The sequence below is a fragment of the Takifugu rubripes genome, chromosome 17 (genome assembly GCF_901000725.2).
Source record: "Takifugu rubripes chromosome 17, fTakRub1.2, whole genome shotgun sequence".
In the NCBI taxonomy this organism is placed as follows: domain Eukaryota; kingdom Metazoa; phylum Chordata; class Actinopteri; order Tetraodontiformes; family Tetraodontidae; genus Takifugu; species Takifugu rubripes.
The window spans coordinates 907,895-927,832 of NC_042301.1; the positions used below are offsets into that span (position 1 = coordinate 907,895).

General features: G+C 46.3%; 1 protein-coding gene across 2 annotated transcripts; it reads left to right on the forward strand.

The window, feature by feature from the left end:
• Nucleotides 1–14,049: 14,049 nt before the first annotated feature.
• LOC101077445 (neuronal pentraxin-1) lies at nucleotides 14,050–17,689 on the forward strand. Of its 2 annotated transcripts, none has more exons than XM_011617419.2 (5): nucleotides 14,050–14,591; nucleotides 14,779–14,983; nucleotides 15,607–15,848; nucleotides 16,086–16,265; nucleotides 16,480–16,701. In XM_011617419.2, exons 1-5 carry the CDS (start codon nucleotides 14,175–14,177, stop codon nucleotides 16,699–16,701), a joined length of 1,266 nt encoding a protein of 421 aa, XP_011615721.1. In that variant the 5' UTR covers nucleotides 14,050–14,174. The 2 variants fall into 2 exon arrangements, with proteins under 2 accessions (XP_011615721.1, XP_003976525.1); XM_003976476.3 differs by having other exon boundaries at nucleotides 14,175–14,591; nucleotides 14,776–14,983; nucleotides 16,480–17,689.
• The last annotated feature ends 2,249 nt before the right edge of the window (nucleotides 17,690–19,938 follow it).

Sequence of the window (19,938 nt, forward strand, 5' to 3'; positions counted from 1 at the left end):
TGTCGCTCTACGTCATCGCTGCTTTTCCCGTCGCAGCAACATCTGAGGAGGAATGGAGGAATAAACCTGGAAAATCAGGAAAATCCTCATTTAAAGCGCCTGCACATAGTGGCAAACAGGCTGGAGAAACATGTGGGAGTAAAGAATCTAAAGTCTGACTCTGGAACGTTTGTAACGCCTGTCTTTAATTCCATATGTTCAGTCAAAAAGGAAGTTTTGTTTGTGTTTATCACAGATTATAATGGAATATTCTGTGTGTGGTTCCAGACTCATATCTGATCCATCACCAAATCCATCTTTCTGCCTCATTTCCCCTCCCGAACCCCCCCTGGTCAGGGTCACCTGAGGCTGAAGCCTTCATGGGCTCCCTCAAAAGTCCACACAGACCAGCAGTCATGTGACGTGTGGCTGTGGATCCAACGGCAACTTTAACACTTTCAATCTGGAGCTGAGTTCAATAAATCCATATTGTTGGTAGAGCTAACGTCTTTCTGTCCGATTGTGTTTGAACCTTGCTCTAGATTCCCCTGGCAGTCATTTAATAGATCATTTAGCATTAAAATAAGCTTCTGCTCCATTAATGCGGCAGCGTCTTTCCTTCCATCACCTTTTCCAAGGATTTTATGTGACAACCAGTGTTTTGTTGCTCTTTTTGCAAAACAACTCAAAATCCATTCTAATGGATTTTAATGACATGTTCAGAAAATGTTGATAATGGGCGAGAAAGCACTCCTCTAATGTTGGTGATGCTCTGGACTCCAGAGACACCCGAAGCTTTGATCTTCCAGGGGCTTTGATCACAAATCAGCCTGCGACATGATGTAACTGCAGCTAATGTGCAGAAGGAGCTGATGGAGGTCTGGGCTCTCCAACTGGTTTATGCTAGTTATTTTATAGTTTCAGATGGGTGGGTGGAGGGAGGGAGGGAGGGAGGGAGGGACGGATGGATGATGGATGGATGGGTGGGTGGAGGGATGGATGGATGGATGATGGATGGATGGGTGGGTGGGTGGAGGGATGGATGGATGGGTGGGTGGAGGGAGGGATGGACAACAATCATTGCCATCTTCAGAAGATACCATTGAGTGTTCCCTGTTGTAGTTGATATGGCTATTATATGGTTATTATATGGTTATTATATGGCTATTATATGGCTATTATATGGTTATTATATGGTTATTATATGGCTATTATATGGCTATTATATGGTTATTATATGGCTATTATATGTTATTATATGGCTATTATATGTTATTACATGGCTATTATATGTTATTATATGGCTATTATATGGTTATTACATGGCTATTACATGGCTAGTATATGGCTATTATTTGGTTATTATATGGCTATTATATGTTATTATATGGCTATTATATGGTTATTATATGGCTATTATATGTTATTACATGGCTATTATATGTTATTATATGGCTATTATATGGTTATTACATGGCTATTACATGGCTAGTATATGGCTATTACATGGCTAGTATATGGCTATTATTTGGTTATTATATGGCTATTATATGGTTATTATATGGCTATTATATGGTTATTATATGGCTATTATATGTTATTATATGGTTATTATATGGTTATTATATGGCTATTATATGGTTATTATATGCTATTATATGGTTATTATATGGCTATTATATGTTATTACATGCTATTATATGTTATTATATGCTATTATATGGTTATTACATGGCTATTACATGGCTAGTATATGGCTATTACATGGCTAGTATATGGCTATTATTTGGTTATTATATGGCTATTATATGTTATTATATGGCTATTATATGGTTATTATATGGCTATTATATGTTATTACATGGCTATTATATGTTATTATATGGCTATTATATGGTTATTACATGGCTATTACATGGCTAGTATATGGCTATTACATGGCTAGTATATGGCTATTATTTGGTTATTATATGGCTATTATATGGTTATTATATGGCTATTATATGGTTATTATATGGCTATTATATGTTATTATATGGTTATTATATGGTTATTATATGGCTATTATATGGTTATTATATGCTATTATATGGTTATTATATGGCTATTATATGTTATTACATGCTATTATATGTTATTATATGCTATTATATGGTTATTACATGGCTATTACATGGCTAGTATATGGCTATTACATGGCTAGTATATGGCTATTATTTGGTTATTATATGTTATTATATGACTATTATATGGTTATTATATGGTTATTATATGGCTATTATATGGTTATTACATGGCTATTACATGGCTAGTATATGGCTATTACATGGCTAGTATATGGCTATTATTTGGTTATTATATGGCTATTATATGGTTATTATATGGCTATTATATGGTTATTATATGGTTATTAATGCTTTATTAAACCAGAATAACGCTGGATAGAAGCGGTGGTGTAGCACTAGCCTTGACTAAAACACCTGTACCACAGTGTTTGTCCTGCACTCCTCAGGTGAGACACGTCCTCCTTTACCAGCAGGAACGTGGGCTCTAACGTGGACTCTAACCCTAACCCTAACTCTAACCCCAACCCCAACCCCAACCCTAACTCCAACCCTAACCCTAACCCTAACCTAACCCTAACCCTAACTCTAACCCCAACCCTAATGCTAACCGTAACCCTAACTCTAACCCTAACTCCAAGCCCAACCCTAACCCTAACCCCAACCCTAACCCTAACCCTAACCCCAACCCTAACCCTAATCCTACCCTAACCCTCTAACCCTAACCCTAACCCTACCCTAACCCTGACTCTAACCCTAACCCTAACTCTAACCCTAACCTAACCTAACCCTAACCCTAACTCTAACCCTAACCCCAACCCTAACCCTAACCCTAACCCCAACCCTAACCCTAATCCTACCCTAACCCTCTAACCCTAACCCTAACCCTACCCTAACCCTGACTCTAACCCTAACCCTAACTCTAACCCTAACCTAACCTAACCCTAACTCTAACCCTAACCTAACCCTAACTCTAACCCTAACCCTAACTCTAACCCTAACCCTAACTCTAACCCTAACCCTACCCTAACCCTAACTCTAACTCTAACTCTAACCCTACCCTAACCCTACCCTAACCCTAACCCTAACCCTAACTCTGACCCTAACCCTAACCCTAACCTAACCTAACCCTAACCTAACCCTAACCCTAACCCTAACCCTAACCTAACCTAACCTAACCCTACCCTAACCCTAACTCTAACTCTAACTCTAACCCTAACCCTAACCTAACCCTAACCCTACCCTAACCCTAACCCTAACTCTAACTCTACCTAACCCTAACCCTAACCTAACCTAACCCTACCCTAACCCTAACTCTAACCTAACCTAACCCTAACCCTAACCCTAACCCTAACCCTAACCCCAACCCTAACCCTAACCCTACCCTAACCCCAACCCTAACCCTAACTCCAACTCCAATCCTAACACTAACCCTAACACTAACTCTAACCCTACCCTAACCCTAACCCTACCCTAACCTAACCCTAACCCTAACTCTGACCCTAACCCTAACCCTAACCCTAACCCTAACCCTACCCTAACCCTACCCTAACCCTAACCCTACCCTAACCCTAACCCTAACCCTAACCCAAGGACAGGAGGTGGTCACGAGTCCTGAACCTTCTCTTTCCTGTGCAGGTGACAAACACATGGGACATCACAAGATTTATGAGATCACTGTCACTAACAAGGCAGAATAATCTGCACATCGCTAATGTGCAGCACGATGACTAGTTTAGTTTTAGAAGGACGTGTGGTCAGTTTATCCTGACTCAGTTGTGATTCAGGGCTGTTTACGTAGCCCTCGTGCTCAGTTTCAGCCTGAGGGACGACGGAGGTGGTGATCTGAGAGGGTTTGTTCGTTAGTTCTTGTTATAATTACCTCGAGGCAACAAACTGGAACGAGACGGTCCGTTCCCCACGTGTGAAGCTGTCCAGGGCCGACGATGCGCTTGTTATCTGGACAGTGTCTGGTCCTTCTTTGAAGAGCAACAAAGGGAATAAAGCCATGACTGACAAGGCCACCTGTAGCAGGTTACTAGTGATGCTGCTCCCCATTAGCATTAGCATTAGCCTGGCATTAACCCTTCGGTGGGCGGCGCCCAGCACACAGCTCGGTCTGATTAGCATTTCTCAGAGAAACAGCAGGTCTGTGAAGTACTTTGGTGATGGTTCAGTTAGGATGAGCAATGGCTGCACAGATCCCAGCCACAAACACCGTAAACGGACGATGACGGTGACCGATGTTTTAATTAAAGGCCTGTGGGACTTTATCTATCAGTGGATGCGACGTACACAGCATCCGAGGTGTGTGTGGAGCCGAGCGGTGCTCAGAAGTACATTATTCATGCGCTTCATCAGAAAACATGAAATTGCAGCAGCAGATGGCGGAAGCCTTGGAAAGCGTGCTGTGTGTGCGTTTGCCAGCCCAGCAATCATCACGGAGGCTTCCTGCTCGCAACCCCGCTCAGGAACAATCTGACGTGCTGGACACTCACAGGCACCTGGCCGCCGGTGGGTTCCTACCCCCCCGAAACCCTGAAAACTAATCAGATCTGCTCAGTGTGTGTGTGTGTGTGTGTGTGTGTGTGCATATCATCCACCCTCCCATCATGACAGCCAGTTGGATGCTGGAAGCAGAAGCTGCTTCTAAGTTAAATAAAACAATGTGAGAAAGGAGAAACGTGGTTTGAAAGGAGTAATTTCAACAGAGCAGAAGGTGGAGGTGATGGATGGGTGGGTGCTCGGAACTGAGCGCGTCGCCAGGGCAGCGTTGCAATCCTGTGTTTGTCTCATTGGACAGATGCAGATGAAAGTATGAGGAGACAGAAGCCGCGAGGACGTGTCGCTCCTCTCGTGCTCTCTCAGCCTGTTATAACCTCCAACAGACTGTAATAACAACATAATAACAACAGCATTTCCATTCATCTTTGTTTGATGCTGCTGGTTCCTGTGATGCAGGAGCCACTCGCTCCCTCACTCACTCACTCACTCACTCACTCCCTCACTCGCTCCCTCACTCACTCACTCACTCTCTCACTCACTCACTCACTCCCTCACTCGCTCCCTCACTCACTCACTCACTCTCTCACTCCCTCGCTCACTCACTCACTCACTCACTCACTCACTCACTCACTCACTCTCTCACTCCCTCGCTCACTCTCCCTCTCTCTCTCACTCACTTTAACTTTACTCAGGAATGTAAAGGTTCCTTTAACTTTAACTTTACTCAGAAATGTAAAGGTTCCTTTAACTTTAACTTTATTCAGAAATGTAAAGGTTCCTTTAACTTTAACTTTACTCAGAAATGTAAAGGTTCCTTTAACTTTAACTTTACTCAGGAATGTAAAGGTTCCTTTAACTTTAACTTTACTCAGGAATGTAAAGGTTCCTTTAACTTTAACTTTACTCAGGAATGTGGAATCAGGAAAACATGAGTAAAGTCATGATGATGAAACTCAGCAAAAATAAATTAGTTATTTTGCAGCTTCAGAATCTTTGAACGAACCTCATTTATGTGGATTATTATTATGCTGATTGGCAGACTTCCTGGGGGGGGGGTTACACACCAGTTATATGGATGAAGGGAGGGTGTATTACATATTTATAAGCACATTGTTACATATAGGCTGGATATTTATACAGATTCTTGTGTGTATATTAAATATTTATGTCTATATTGCCAATAATATCTGGCCGTATCGCTGCTTCCTACAGAGAATGTTGCTCCTCCCACCATCTTGACTCGTGGAGACACTCTTCCGCTTATTAAAAGATGGGAAAAAATTCCAAGATTTTTCTGTTTTAAACTGTTTTAAATCCTCGACAACAGAAAGCGGCCAAATTCCGCTCAAACAAAGGCCTCCTCTAAGATGGTGTCTAACGAGGTCTAACTGGACGGGGGACGGGGGACGTGCTGGGTTGGTACCGGGTAAGCAGAGCGTCATGTGGATCGGTGACCTAGATCCTGCGTCTAATGGGACGTAGGTGTGACTGAGTTCTGGTCCTCGGGGGGGGGCGGTGATTGACGGGCCGAGTGTCACATCTGATTATTGGAACAGGATTATGAAGGCAATGAATTCCCTCCTGTTCCAGCTCTGGAGACAACAGGAGGGTAGTTCTGTTCCCCGTTTAGGTGGTTCAGTTAAGGTTAGGGTTAAGGTTAAACTGGCTTCTCTAATCCGGGTTAAGGTTAGGTGTTAGGCTTAAATGGGCCTCTCTAATCCGGGTTAAGGTTAGGGGTTAGGGGTTACAGTTAGGGTTAAGTGTAATTTCAAGCATGTATTAAACGGACCTAAAAATGCTGTGAACTCTCATTGTCTTTGTGTGGGTCTAGCCCCAACCCTAACCCTAACCCTAACCCTAACCCTAACCCTAACCCTAACCCTAACCCTGACCCTAACCCCAACCCCAACCCCAACCCTAACCCTAACCCTAACCCTAACCCTGACCCTAACCCCAACCCCAACCCCAACCCTAACCCTAACCCTAACCCTGACCCTGACCCTGACCCTAACCCCAACCCCAACCCTCTAACCCTAACCCCAACCCTCTAACCCCAATCCCAACCCTAACCCTAACCCTGACCCTAACCCTAACCCTAACCCTAACCCTGACCCTAACCCTAACCCTAACCCTAACCCTAACCATAACCCTGACCCTAACCCCAACCCCAACCCCAACCCCAACCCTAACCCTGACCCTAACCCTAACCCTAACCCTAACCCTAACCCCAACCCTAACCCTCTAACCCTAACCCTAACCCCTAACCCCTAACCCTCTAACCCCAACCCCAACCCTAACCCTCTAACCCTAACCCTAACCCCTAACCCCAACCCCAACCCCAACCCCAACCCTCTCCCTAACCCTGCAGATGGCACCAGATGCACAGGAGACCCAGGACCATGACAAAACCTCCTATGTAACCTTCTGTAACCCTAACCTGGAACCAGTCACACCAGTCACAACTGAATGATCATCACTGTGGAACCAGTGGAACCAGTGGAACCAGTGGACAGTAATCTGGTCTGTTACCATAGCTGCGATCGACGTATGTTGCTGTTCTATGGCCTGGCCATATATATATATATATATGGTGTGGCCATATATATATATATATATATATATATATATATATGGGCTGGCCGGTAGGTGCTGAACCACTGCCTGAGTCGGGTTACGTAGTTTCACAACAGACAGAATTCTCTTCAAAGTGGTCCAGTTCTATAATTAATGCATCAATCTTCAAACTGCCCAAGAAAGACAATCTCATTTTCATCAGCTGTATCTAAGGTTAGCATTTAGCAAGGTTAGCATTTAGCAAGGTTAGCATTTCCTGCTCCCCAGAACCTTCACGGTTGCACCAGGTGGACTTCAGCTTCTCGCCACCTTCAGGAGGCCACACTGCTTTTTGGCCAAAGCCTGACTTTTTTTCATGTAGAGGGCAACACCATGTTGCCTCTTGTTATAACAACCTCTATAAAAAGATGATTTTAGAGCTAGCCTATAAACATTTTTGGATTGAGCCACTTTCTCAAACTGCACACATTCAAAGGAGCCAGCGTTGATCTCTTCTGAGGGACACTAGTGGTCTGTGACATCATGATGGACAGATAAACACACATCATCACCAGACCTTTCAGACCCTCCACAGCTCCAGGGGCTCCTGGGGGGCTCCTGGGGGGCCGGTTACCCGTTGGTCATGCCTCAGAAAGGCAGCTCAACGGGGGGAGCGGCTCTTTAAGCTCATTCGCACTGCGTCAGGATGATCCTCATTAATGTAAATGTCCTCTCAAATGTGTCTCTCAGTCTTTCAGCAAGAACAACCCTCGAGACCCTGAGTGATGCCACCAGACACCAGATCATTCCTCCTTGCCTGTCCCTGTAAACACCCACTTTATCTGGGACAGCTGACAGATCTTTTCTGATGTCCACATCCTTCTGGGTCAGTCGGATGCTTCGGGCAACGTCGGGCACCTCTCAGTCAGGAATCCACAGGGAAGGTGGTGGAGTTCCGGGCTAGAAGGCCATTACCAGATCCCTCAGCAGTGCCGATGAGCTGCACCCCTCAATTAAATCCACAATTTAGCTTTTCCTCTCATGAGTTACGCTAACCTCCACATTAGATTGTCAGGTGGTTTTATCACACCTGAGGGGGGTGAATAACCAGTTTATGAGGAGTCATTGACTCCAGGCTAAGATTTAATATCAGTAGCTGAAACCATAGCGCAGCCTCACAGAGATGAATGCTGTGGTTTAAATGCACATACATTAATACGACGGCCATTCTTAAACACAGCGTCACATCCTGGCAGGTTCCCGATCCAAACGGACCAAACCCCTCTGTCAATAACCACTGCTGACAGATATGTAAATGATCTTTGTGTTCTTGCTATTACTCTGTAATTGCTAACAGAGTTAGCTGACAACATAATCAATAGCACCTACTGAGCCGTGGCCACTCAGCCATCCTGGAGAACGTGTTCAGAAGACGTCAGTGGTCCCAGTAACACCCGTTTAACATGTCAGCGACCTTCATTCATGCTACAGACCTCCAGCAGGTTGGTGGGGGAGATCAAGGCTGTTTCAGTCCAGAAGTCTCCCTCCCACCCTTACAGCAGAAGACCCACGTGTCCCCTAAAAGAGGTTAAACCTGGAAACACACTTATTTGTCCTCTATATGTGTTGTGCAAGTTCACTTAGGTTCTCACCTTAGCTGTGCAAAATCAAATAAAAAGCCAAAGAAATCCATAAAACATAGACATGCAGCCTTTTAACGGAGTCAGCATAAAGTAGCCGGTCTGTGTATCAGGCTCAGGTCTGAGTGTGTGTCAGTCCAAAAGTGGTGGTTGAGTCAATGAAATGGTTCTTCATCCAGCTTGGAATTAAACATGTAGTCAAAAGCATCAGAAAAGCTAATGAATGCAGAACCAAATGCACACTTTTATTCTGTTTTTGTCTAGAATTAGCCTATAATTAACTCAAGAACCACCTGAAGAAGACAGGTGCTAGCTGTAGCTGTGCATATATAGAAGATAAGAAGATAAGATAAGATAGATGTTATCTCATATATATGCACAGCTACAGCTAGCACCTCTATCATCACATTTAGAGCTTTTATTCATGTCATTGTGGAGTAGAACCAGGAGTTCACCTCCACTCACCCTAATCAGCCAATCACGTGGCACCTCCATGCAGGTAGATGTGGTCACGACAACAGACAGGCTGGTCTGAGCCTTCGGAACTGCTCATCTACTCGTCTTTCCCACAACCATCTCGAGTTGGTCCCAACTGTGTGGTGATTGCTGATATGAGAGGTCAGAGGTCAGAGGTCAGAGGGGGGGTGGACAGGCCGGTTCGAGGTGAGAGGAAGGCAGCAGTAACTCAAATGGCCGTTCATTACAACACCATCTCTGAAGGCTCCTAACCTGGAAGAAAACGTCAGCTAGGAACATGAACGTGAGGCTACGAGCTACCAGATGCTTTCATGCCAATATGGCCGTTCTGAAGGTGGGGGGGCCCAGCTCTCCTGGTGGGAATCACCTGCTCCAGCTTCACAGACCAGATCCTCGTCGTCATCCTTCACACTCCTGAAGACACTTCCTGGTTGGAGAAACAGCTTCTATTACCCAACAGGTTGTTTGGGGGAGAACGATACCGACACACATGCGTTGGTACGTGAGGTTCTCCAGGTCCTCCTGCGTCCCAGGGTCTCGTCTCCAGTGTTCCGTCCTGAAACACCCAGCAGGTCCGACTCTTCACATCTGGGTCCACCAGTCAGAAGGAAGTGAAGGAACCTTCTGAAAAAGCTTCAGCTTCCTTTATCAGACACTTCTAAACCGACAGAGCAGCAGCCGCGACAGCGGGAAAAATCACATTTTCCTCCAATAAGTGTGGTCGGATGATTCAGCCGTACACGGAGGACAGAAACCATGGTAACCACGGTAACCACGCAGAGTAACGGACTCATCGAGTTTCACTGTCAAAACTCCACCCACTGGCTGTGATGAAGATGAAGAAGATGGTGATGAAGATGGTGATGATGATGATGGTGATGATGATGATGGGTGTGATGAAGATGATGGTGGTGTTGTGATGAAGAAGATGATGATGATGATGATGATGGTTGTGATGAAGAAGAAGATGGTGATGAAGATGGTGATGATGATGGTTGTGATGAAGATGATGGTGGTGTTGTGATGAAGAAGATGATGATGATGATGATGATGATGGTTGTGATGAAGAAGAAGATGGTGATGAAGATGGTGATGATGATGATGATGGTTGTGATGAAGATGATGATGGTGGTTGTGATGAAGAAGAAGAAGATGGTGATGAAGATGGTTGTAATGAAGATGATGATGGTGATGATGATGATGGCGACGACTTTGTGTGGGTGTGTGTGTGTTTCTGGGCTCTTCCTCACACAGGATGAAGATGGTCTCTCCATCCATTTCTAATGTCCTTCCTTCCAATGACATCACCTCTTCTCTGTGGACCTCAGCTCTTCTCTGTAGACATCAGCTCTCAGCTCTTCTCTGTAGACATCAGCTCTCAGCTCTTCTCTGTAGACATCAGCTCTCAGCTCTTCTCTGTAGACCTCAGCTCTTCTCTGTAGACATCAGCTCTTCTCTGTAGACCTCAGCTCTTCTCTGTAGACATCAGCTCTTCTCTGTAGACATCAGCTCTCAGCTCTTCTCTGTAGACATCAGCTCTTCTCTGTAGACATCAGCTCTCAGCTCTTCTCTGTAGACCTCAGCTCTTCTCTGTAGACATCAGCTCTCAGCTCTTCTCTGTAGACCTCAGCTCTTCTCTGTAGACATCAGCTCTCAGCTCTTCTCTGTAGACATCAGCTCTTCTCTGTAGACCTCAGCTCTTCTCTGTAGACATCAGCTCTCAGCTCTTCTCTGTAGACATCAGCTCTTCTCTGTAGACATCAGCTCTCAGCTCTTCTCTGTAGACATCAGCTCTTCTCTGTAGACATCAGCTCTCAGCTCTTCTCTGTAGACATCAGCTCTTCTCTGTAGACATCAGCTCTCAGCTCTTCTCTGTAGACCTCAGCTCTTCTCTGTAGACCTCAGCTCTTCTCTGTAGACCTCAGCTCTTCTCTGTAGACCTCAGCTCTTCTCTGTAGACATCAGCTCTTCTCTGTAGACATCAGCTCTTCTCTGTAGACCTCAGCTCTTCTCTGTAGACCTCAGCTCTTCTCTGTAGACATCAGCTCTTCTCTGTAGACCTCAGCTCTTCTCTGTAGACATCAGCTCTTCTCTGTAGACATCAGCTCTTCTCTGTAGACATCAGCTCTCAGCTCTTCTCTGTAGACCTCAGCTCTTCTCTGTAGTCATCAGCTCTCAGCTCTTCTCTGTAGACATCAGCTCTCAGCTCTTCTCTGTAGACCTCAGCTCTTCTCTGTAGTCATCAGCTCTCAGCTCTTCTCTGTAGACATCAGCTCTCAGCTCTTCTCTGTAGTCATCAGCTCTCAGCTCTTCCGCTCAGGCGAAGCTTCAGTTACTGTAAATCACATCTTGGTTCTCAGCAGAGCAGCAGGAAATGTGAGCAGAGGGGAATGAATGAAGCACGTATGGCTGAACAAATGTGGTTTCAACATCCACATTTGACCAGGGAGTGAGTGTGAGTGTGTGCGTGTGTGTGTGTGAGTGTGTGTGTGTGTGTGTGTGCGTGTGTGTGTGTGTGTGTGCGTGTGTGTGTGTGTGTGTGAGTGTGTGTGTGTGTGTGTGTGAGTGTGTGTGTGTGTGTGTGTGCGTGTTCACGTCCAGTCAACATAAATTCCAGTAACAACTGAGCTTCCTGTGCTGATGGAGAGGCAAAATTCCCCACAGTGATGATCACAGAACATTTGTCACTGAGCTTTAATGTTGTGTGATATTAGACTATACACACTTTATACACACTTTATACACACTTTATACACACTTTATACACACTTTATACACAACTTTATACACACCTTTATACACACCTTTATACACACTTTATACACACTTTATACACACTTTATACACACTTTATACACACTTTATACACACTTTATACACAACTTTATACACACCTTTATACACACCTTTATACACACCTTTATACACACCTTTACACACACCTTTATACACACTTTATACACACTTTATACACACTTTATACACACCTTTATACACACCTTTATACACACCTTTATACACCTTTTATAGAGCTAAATTGACATGTGTCCTCATAAATCAACACACTTGTGCATCAGATACTAAAGCATATCCCTAAAAGAAATTAATCAACTTTTAGAGTTCTGTATGATGCGAGGTGTGTGTAGTGTGTGACTGTAGCTGCCACGTGCACGCTGACGTGCGCGTGCTGCTGCTTCTGCTCATGCTGCATAAATAAGCAGGCCGTTTGCTGTGAGTGTGGGAAATTGTTCTTATCTATCTCTGCCATTAGGGACCGGCTTCTATTATAAAGCTCTGCATTATTCAGTGAGCCTGAGAGACTGATCATTATGGATTTCAGCTGTTGCCCCACCCTAACCCCTGGGGTGGTGCTGATCCTGCAGCTGCCCCGTCCTCCCAACTACCCCAGGGGAAGCAGGAAGGGTTCACTGGGACCTGTCCCCTGTCCCCTGAAGACAGCCTTCCTGAGGTCTCCCCAGTCTGCTTTACTGTAACCTACAGAACCTGGAGAGTTCTAACTGCTCATGTGGCATGATGGAGGGTTTTGGCCTGTCCGTGCACTCCTGCCGTGCACGCCTGCCGTGCACGCCTGCCGTGCACGCCTGCCGCGACTCGGTGCCATTAACCATTTGTGGCTTCCAGCAGCTCAGGGCCTCGCTGATTACAATCAATAATTGAACAAATGAAGGCAGACTGCTGATCAATAGGCACCCAATCTCCACCTTCTGGCCGCTCTAATGTCAAAACCAATCTTGAAGCGCAGAAGCAATAAATTACAGAAGAACTAAAAGTGTGTGTTGCGTATCACGTGCGCTTGTGAGTGTGTAAGCTCACCGAGAATTGGACAAAGGCGCCATAGTGCAGCACCAGGATTTAACTACAGCTTTAACTACATATTATTTTAGCTGCTTTTCAAGGTTTTCTACAGTGATGAGTCGTCTGGGCAGGTTTATATCCTGCACATCCCAAACCGTAACTATTACAGGACTCGGTGTCAAGAACTTCAATTCTTCAAACAGTAAAGAGACCGAGGTCAGGGTGATTTTGTTTTACCTTTGACCTTTAGTCCTCACGCCAGTTTGGGCCCAGTGTGATGATCTGCTGACGCAATCCTGGCTGTTGGTACTGTTGAAGCTTTGCCACCTGACGTGTTCACGGACCATGAGGGACAAGTCGCACATCTATTTATTTCATTATTACCCAGAACAATCCCAAAATTGACTCTATTATGGGCCGAGATGTGCCACAGACTTTTCTTTGTCGTTGCAGGAGAGGTAAAACGCCTCTGACTATGTGAGCAGTGATGTGAAGAAGCTGTAAACTGGAAAGCGCGTGTTTGCAGGACGATGCGGGTCTGACTGCGCGGGAGCCATTTAAGGTGGACTAATAATGTCGCAACACGCTTTCAGCGCAAGGTCATGACGTCTTTAACCAGAACAAAGCTCTCAACAAAACACACGATTTTAGCAAAAAAGAAAGAGGAATCACCATCTAAAACTATGATACTTTACATCTCTGTTTCCACGAAACCTGACATGTATTTTTCCATATTTCTAGACGTTAACCTCTCATTATCTACAGTTCAGAGACAGCCTGCCTTTTGTTCATTGAAGGGTGATTTTGGTGACACAAGGCTGAAACAATAATAGTAATAATAAAAGTGACTCAATAATCAGCTCGTTGTTGGTCGTTTTATGTAACATTCGTGTCGTGGAGATGACGCTGTGCGAGGAACGGCGGAGACGACCTTAAATAAGGGGCGGAGCTCTGTAGGTGCAGGAGACCCGCCCCCTCCCCTCATTAATGCGGTGAAGCTGCGCTGCGCAGTCCGCTATAAAAGAGCGCACAGCCCGCACAGCCCGCACAGCGCTCACTTCAGCTGGACACGCAGAGGCGCTGAAGCCGCGCTCACGCCACATACACACGCACGCTCACACGCTTCACAAGCGCCGTAACCATGGAGGCTTCCTCGTGGAAACTTTTTCTACTTTCTTGTCTGGTCGCTGCGGACAGTTCGGCGCAAGAACTCGGACAGACGCAATTTATTTGCACTTCGGTTCCCAAAAACATGGACTTATGCACGGCGTCGATGCAGAGCAGCGGGCCGGCGGAAGACCTGAAGACCACGGTCATGCAGCTGCGCGAGACCGTGCTGCAGCAGAAGGAGACCATCATGAACCAAAGGGAGACGATCAGGGAACTGACGTCTAAACTCAGCCGCTGCGAGGGACAGACGCTCCCCGCGGCGGGACCCGGCGGGAGGCGGCCGGGCTCCAAGAACACGATGGGGGATGTATCCAGGGGCACCACGGACACTCTGGCCCAGCTCGGACAGACTTTACAGACGCTGAAACAAAGACTGGAGAACCTAGAGGTATGCATGGGGGGGGGGGGGGGGGGGGTGATCATCTTCTTCCGTCATTTGGCGTTTTTAGTTCTGCAGAGTGAAGTGACACGCAAACCGAATTCGGTGTGATCTGGCATGAATCCAAAGAGTGAGGGTAATCTAGGACAGGGCTCAAGAGATAAAGAACTTTCTTCTGCTTCTCCTTCTCCAGCAGTACAGCCGAGGCAACAACACGGTGCAGACCAACAGCCTCAAAGACCTGCTGCAGAACAAGATAGACGACATGGAGAAGCAGGTTCTGTCCCGCGTCAACACGCTCGAGGAGACCAAAAGCGGCCCCCGCAACGACACCGAGCAGCGGAACAAAGTGGAGTCCACGCTCACCTCGCTGCACCACCGCATCACCGACTTGGAGAAAGGTGCGTGTGTGGTCGCGCCGGGACTTTCTGCGTCTTATTTGAATTGGACCCACTGAGCGGCACCGATGTGCGGGTGCCGCCGCTGCAGCGCTGCGCATATTTCAACAGCACTTTAGCCTCGGTGGGATCAGGCTCCTCCGCCGGCTCTCCTGTCACAAACCAAAGATCCTGCAGATCTCACGCGTGAAACTTTGCAGGGCGCGTCTGGCACTGCGCAATTTGTGCAGGGTTTCACCAATGCGCGTGCGTGTCTAGGCTGTGAGAAAGTTATATGGTGATAATGCCCTGGAACATTCAGAACAAAGCCTAGAAAATCTCATTAACCTAATTATGTTACAAAAGTAATCTAATTATTAATATAACTATGTTACATAATTAATCCAATTCTTGATCCAATCATGTCACATAATTCTCTGTATGTCACATAATTAATCGAATTATGTCACATAATTAATCGAAGTATTAATCGAATTATGTCACATAGTTAATCGAATTATTAATCGAATTATGTCACATAATTAATCGAATTATTAATCGAATTATGTTACATAATTAATCGAATTAATCTACTCTTTTCCTTTTACTTTCTTAACTCTGTGATAAAAGTGACATGTCATTGACAGGAAAAGACACCAGACCCGAAGATAAATTTCAGCTCACCTTCCCTCTAAGAACCAATTACATGTACGCCAAAGCCAAGAGGAGCCTCCCGGAGATGGTCTCCTTCACTGTGTGTCTGTGGATTAAGTCCAACGCCTCCCCCGGCGTGGGGACCCCCTTCTCCTACGCTGTCCCGGGTCAGGCGAATGAGCTTGTGCTCATTGAATGGGGGAACCACCCAATGGAAATTCTCATCAATGATAAGGTAATGGAAGTCCCTAAAGCTTCTGAGCGTCGCGCTTCCATAACGTCCATGTAACCTGTGCAAATGTTATAGAACCATTTAGAGTCCTGACAGATTATCTGTGCAGCAACTAAAATACAAGGGAAGGAAAAGAAAAGAAGGAAAGTCTGTTTTGATACGAAAGGAGGTGTGAGGTTGATCTGGGACCACAGAAGAAGCTGTGAGTCTGATGTGATCGTGTGATTCCTACTGCTGCAGGTGGCAAAGCTCCCGTTCCTCATCAACGATGGGAAATGGCACCACCTCTGCGTCACATGGACAACCAGAGATGGGATGTGGGAAGCCTTTCAGGACGGCATGATGCGGGGCAGCGGGGAGAACCTGGCACCATATCACCCCATCAAACCAGAGGGGGTGCTGGTCCTGGGACAGGAGCAGGTCAGAGCTTGGGTGTGATTCTGGTGATTCTGCTTCAGAGCGTCAGGCTAAATTAGCATCAAATAAGGGTAAACTTGCTGATTATAATCAGGCCGGAATTGTGAGTAGATAGTTTTGGTTTTCTGACCGTGTGAATCCAAAGCCAAATTCTCCCTTTCATGAGACTCGTATCACGTATCTCCAACAACAACATCATCTCTACCTGCTCCCACAGGACACGCTGGGCGGAGGCTTCGACGCCACGCAAGCATATGTGGGCGAGCTGGCAAATTTGAACATATGGAACCGGAAACTTTCTGGGGGTGAGATCAAGAACTTGGCGACCTGCGCTAGCAAAGCTCTGGCGGGGAACGTCTTCTCCTGGACGGAGAGCAACATCGAAATATTCGGAGGAGCGACCAAGTGGAGTTTCGAGGCGTGCCGTTCGTTCAACTGAAGTGCGCTTCGCCGCCGAAGAGTCCTCTCTGTATTTCTGAGCTTTTGTCCTTCCTGTCTTTCTTTGTTTGAGACGAGCTGAGTCATTATTTGCGCTTAAATCTCGGATTTTGAAGGTATTTCTGTGCAGAACATTTTCCACTCGAGAAAAGAAAAACTTCCTTTTTTTAACCTTGAGCATTCTGGTGATAGCACACTTGAGCTTCTCATTTGGCTTCTTCTGTGTGGGCTGGCAGCCCGACGTCCTGCACCTTATGTTCGGACAATTTACAGTCCTGTGAGGAATTGCGTAACTGCTCCGCCCTCTTCCCTGGGAAGAGCGGAGCATCACGCTGCCAGTCCGGTTTCTGTTGGTGTTTGGCGCCGTGAAGTGATGTCTCACATGGTATGACTTCCTGCAAGCCCCCCCCCCTCACCCTTTACTCTGCTGGACACCCCCCGCCCCTCACCCTTTACTCTGCTGGACCCCCCCCCCCAACGGAACTTGCACTGTGACTGAAGAAGCGATGGAGAGGAGGGTGTGATGAAGGGCGCTGCAAAGTCAGGACGTGTACGAGTTGATTTGTGATCATCGTTGCTTTCAGTGTTTCTGTAGGAATGTCGTTGCCGTGCCAACCTTGCTACAAAGCCTGGGTGCCTTGGGCTGCTCCAAACATTCTGCACATTCGCGATGGTCTCAGTTGCTACTTCAATCCTTCTTTTTGGAGCTGGTTTCTTTCTCTTGTTTTTCCAGTAAATGTAAGTTTGTAATTCCGGTTTGTTGCTGACATGGCGTGTTTTTGGCAGATGTTTGTACCACACTGTATATGGAATGTCACAGTATTGTACAGTAACAGCATGGACGACGGAATTCCATCCTTGGAATTGGCTTTACTATCTTCTCTGGGTTGGGTTTTCTACTGTATTGTTATAGCTCCAAGCATGGCAAAAATGACAAATGAAGAATATAATTTTTGTAATAAAATTGTGATACTTTACACCCGACTGCTTTCCTGACTGTCTTTTGCAAAGACTCTGACCTGCTTCCGCTCATGGCTGCATGGAAATGTGAAGGATGGCAAGAGCGTTCCTGGCATTCCCAGCGTTCTCCATGTTCCCAGCGTTCCTCATGTTCCTGGTGTTTCCAGCGTTCCCAGGTTCCTCATGTTCCTGGTGTTCCCAGGGTTCCTCGTGTTCCCAGGGTTCCCGGTGTTTTCAGCGTTCCTCATGTTCCCGGTGTTACCAACGTTCCCAGTGTTTCCAGCGTTCCTGGCGTTCCTCGTGTTCCCGGTGTTACAAGCGTTCCCGGGGTTCCTGGCGTTCCCAGCGTTCCCGGGGTTCCCCATGTTCCTGGTGTTCCCGGGGTTCCTGGTGTTCCCAGCGTGCAGGTGAACATTGTCTCTTTCCATCGTTCTCCTTCACAAACGGTGACGTGAGCGACCTGTCCAGGGGTCTCACAGGTGTCTCAGGAGTGACTGCGAAACCTTCTCCTCGTCTAAACACATCAAGGTCACTGAAGGACACGAGTGCTTCATCATGCCAGCATTCCAGTGAGACGCTGTAGAGACCAAAACTCCTGTTTTTATCCATTCAAGAGCTGTTGCGACAGCACTGGGATGGCGCCTTAGACGCTCCCTGCATCCTAATGGAGCCCTAATCTCCAGCTCAAGTTTCTGAAGGTGAAAGTGAGGCATCGGGATGAGGCCAGTGTCTCCTGCCAGATCTCAGCAGGGGGGCTTTGACAGGAGCGTTGTAGGGAAATCCCGGTTTTCCTTAGAAAACTTGGCTTCTGAAATTTTTACCATCGTATATATAAAAGTGTCTGTTGTTTTTGTTTTGTGTTCCCACCTCAAGTTGAATAAAAACTGAAGGTTCATGATGAATCTCAAGGACCGTGAATATTCACTTCATTTTAAAGAGAAAATTCAAGGTGATGAAGCAGAACAGGAAGAGCACAGAGGTCCTGTTCCATCATGAGTGCTGCCGCAGTGTTGTCGGCTGCTTCAGGCTGTTTCAGCCTGTTTCAGACCTGTTTCAGGCCTGTTTCAGGCTGAGTCAGACCTGTTTCAGGCCTGCTTCAGGTCTGTTTCAGGCTGAGTCAGACCTGTTTCAGGCTAAGTCAGGCTGAGTCAGACCTGTTTCAGGCTGAGTCAGGCTGAGTCAGACCTGTTTCAGACTGTTTCAGGCTGGTTCAGACTGTTTCAGGCTGAGTCAGGCTGTTTCAGACCTGTTTCAGGCTGTTTCAGACTGGTTCAGGCTGTTTCAGACCTGTTTCAGACTGTTTCAGACAGTTTCAGGCTGGTTCAGACAGTTTCAGACCTGTTCAGGCCTGTTTCAGGCCTGTTTCAGGCTGTTTCAGACTGGTTCAGGCTGTTTCAGACCTGTTTCAGACTGTTTCAGACAGTTTCAGGCTGGTTTAAGACAGTTTCAGGCCTGTTTCAACCTGTTTCAGGCTGTTTCAGGCTGTTTCAGGCTGTTTCAGACCGTTTCAGACTGTTTCAGACTGTTTCAGACCTGTTTCAGGCTGTTTCAGACTGTTTCAGACTGTTTCAGACTGTTTCAGACCTGTTTCAGGCTGTTTCAGACCTGTTTCAGGCTGAGTCAGGCCTGTTTCAGGCTGAGTCAGACTGTTTCAGACCTGTTTCAGGCTGTTTCAGGCTGTTTCAGGCTGTTTCAGACCTGTTTCAGACCTGTTTCAGACCTGTTTCAGGCTGTTTCAGGCTGTTTCAGACCTGTTTCAGGCTGTTTCAGACCTGTTTCAGACTGTTTCAGACTGTTTCAGACCTGTTTCAGGCTGTTTCAGGCTGTTTCAGACTGGTTCAGGCTGTTTCAGGCCTGGTTCTTGCTGCCTCAGGAACAAACCCACAGGATGACCCAGACACGCTAAGGTGAGCGTGTCACTTCCGGGTCACGTGATGAGAAACACAGAACCTCATCATGTTGAGGTTTGACCCTTTTGCTCTCATCTTAAACGGCAGCAACAGCAGAGATTTAAAGCTCATAAATCATGGACCTGGTTCTGGTTCTGGTTCTGGTTCTGCTCAGCTGCAGCGTTTGCAACGTTACAGGTCAAAGGTGCACGCTGATGCTGACGCAGCACCTTTCTGGCTCCGGGACTCTCAGAAGCTCAACAACATTCCCATAATAAGCAGAACAGAAAGCAATTATCCGGCAGCGTCGCCATGGTAGCAGATGGATCCATAAAACACGGACTTATAATCCAATTACATTTATAGGAAACAGCAGCTGAAAGATGATT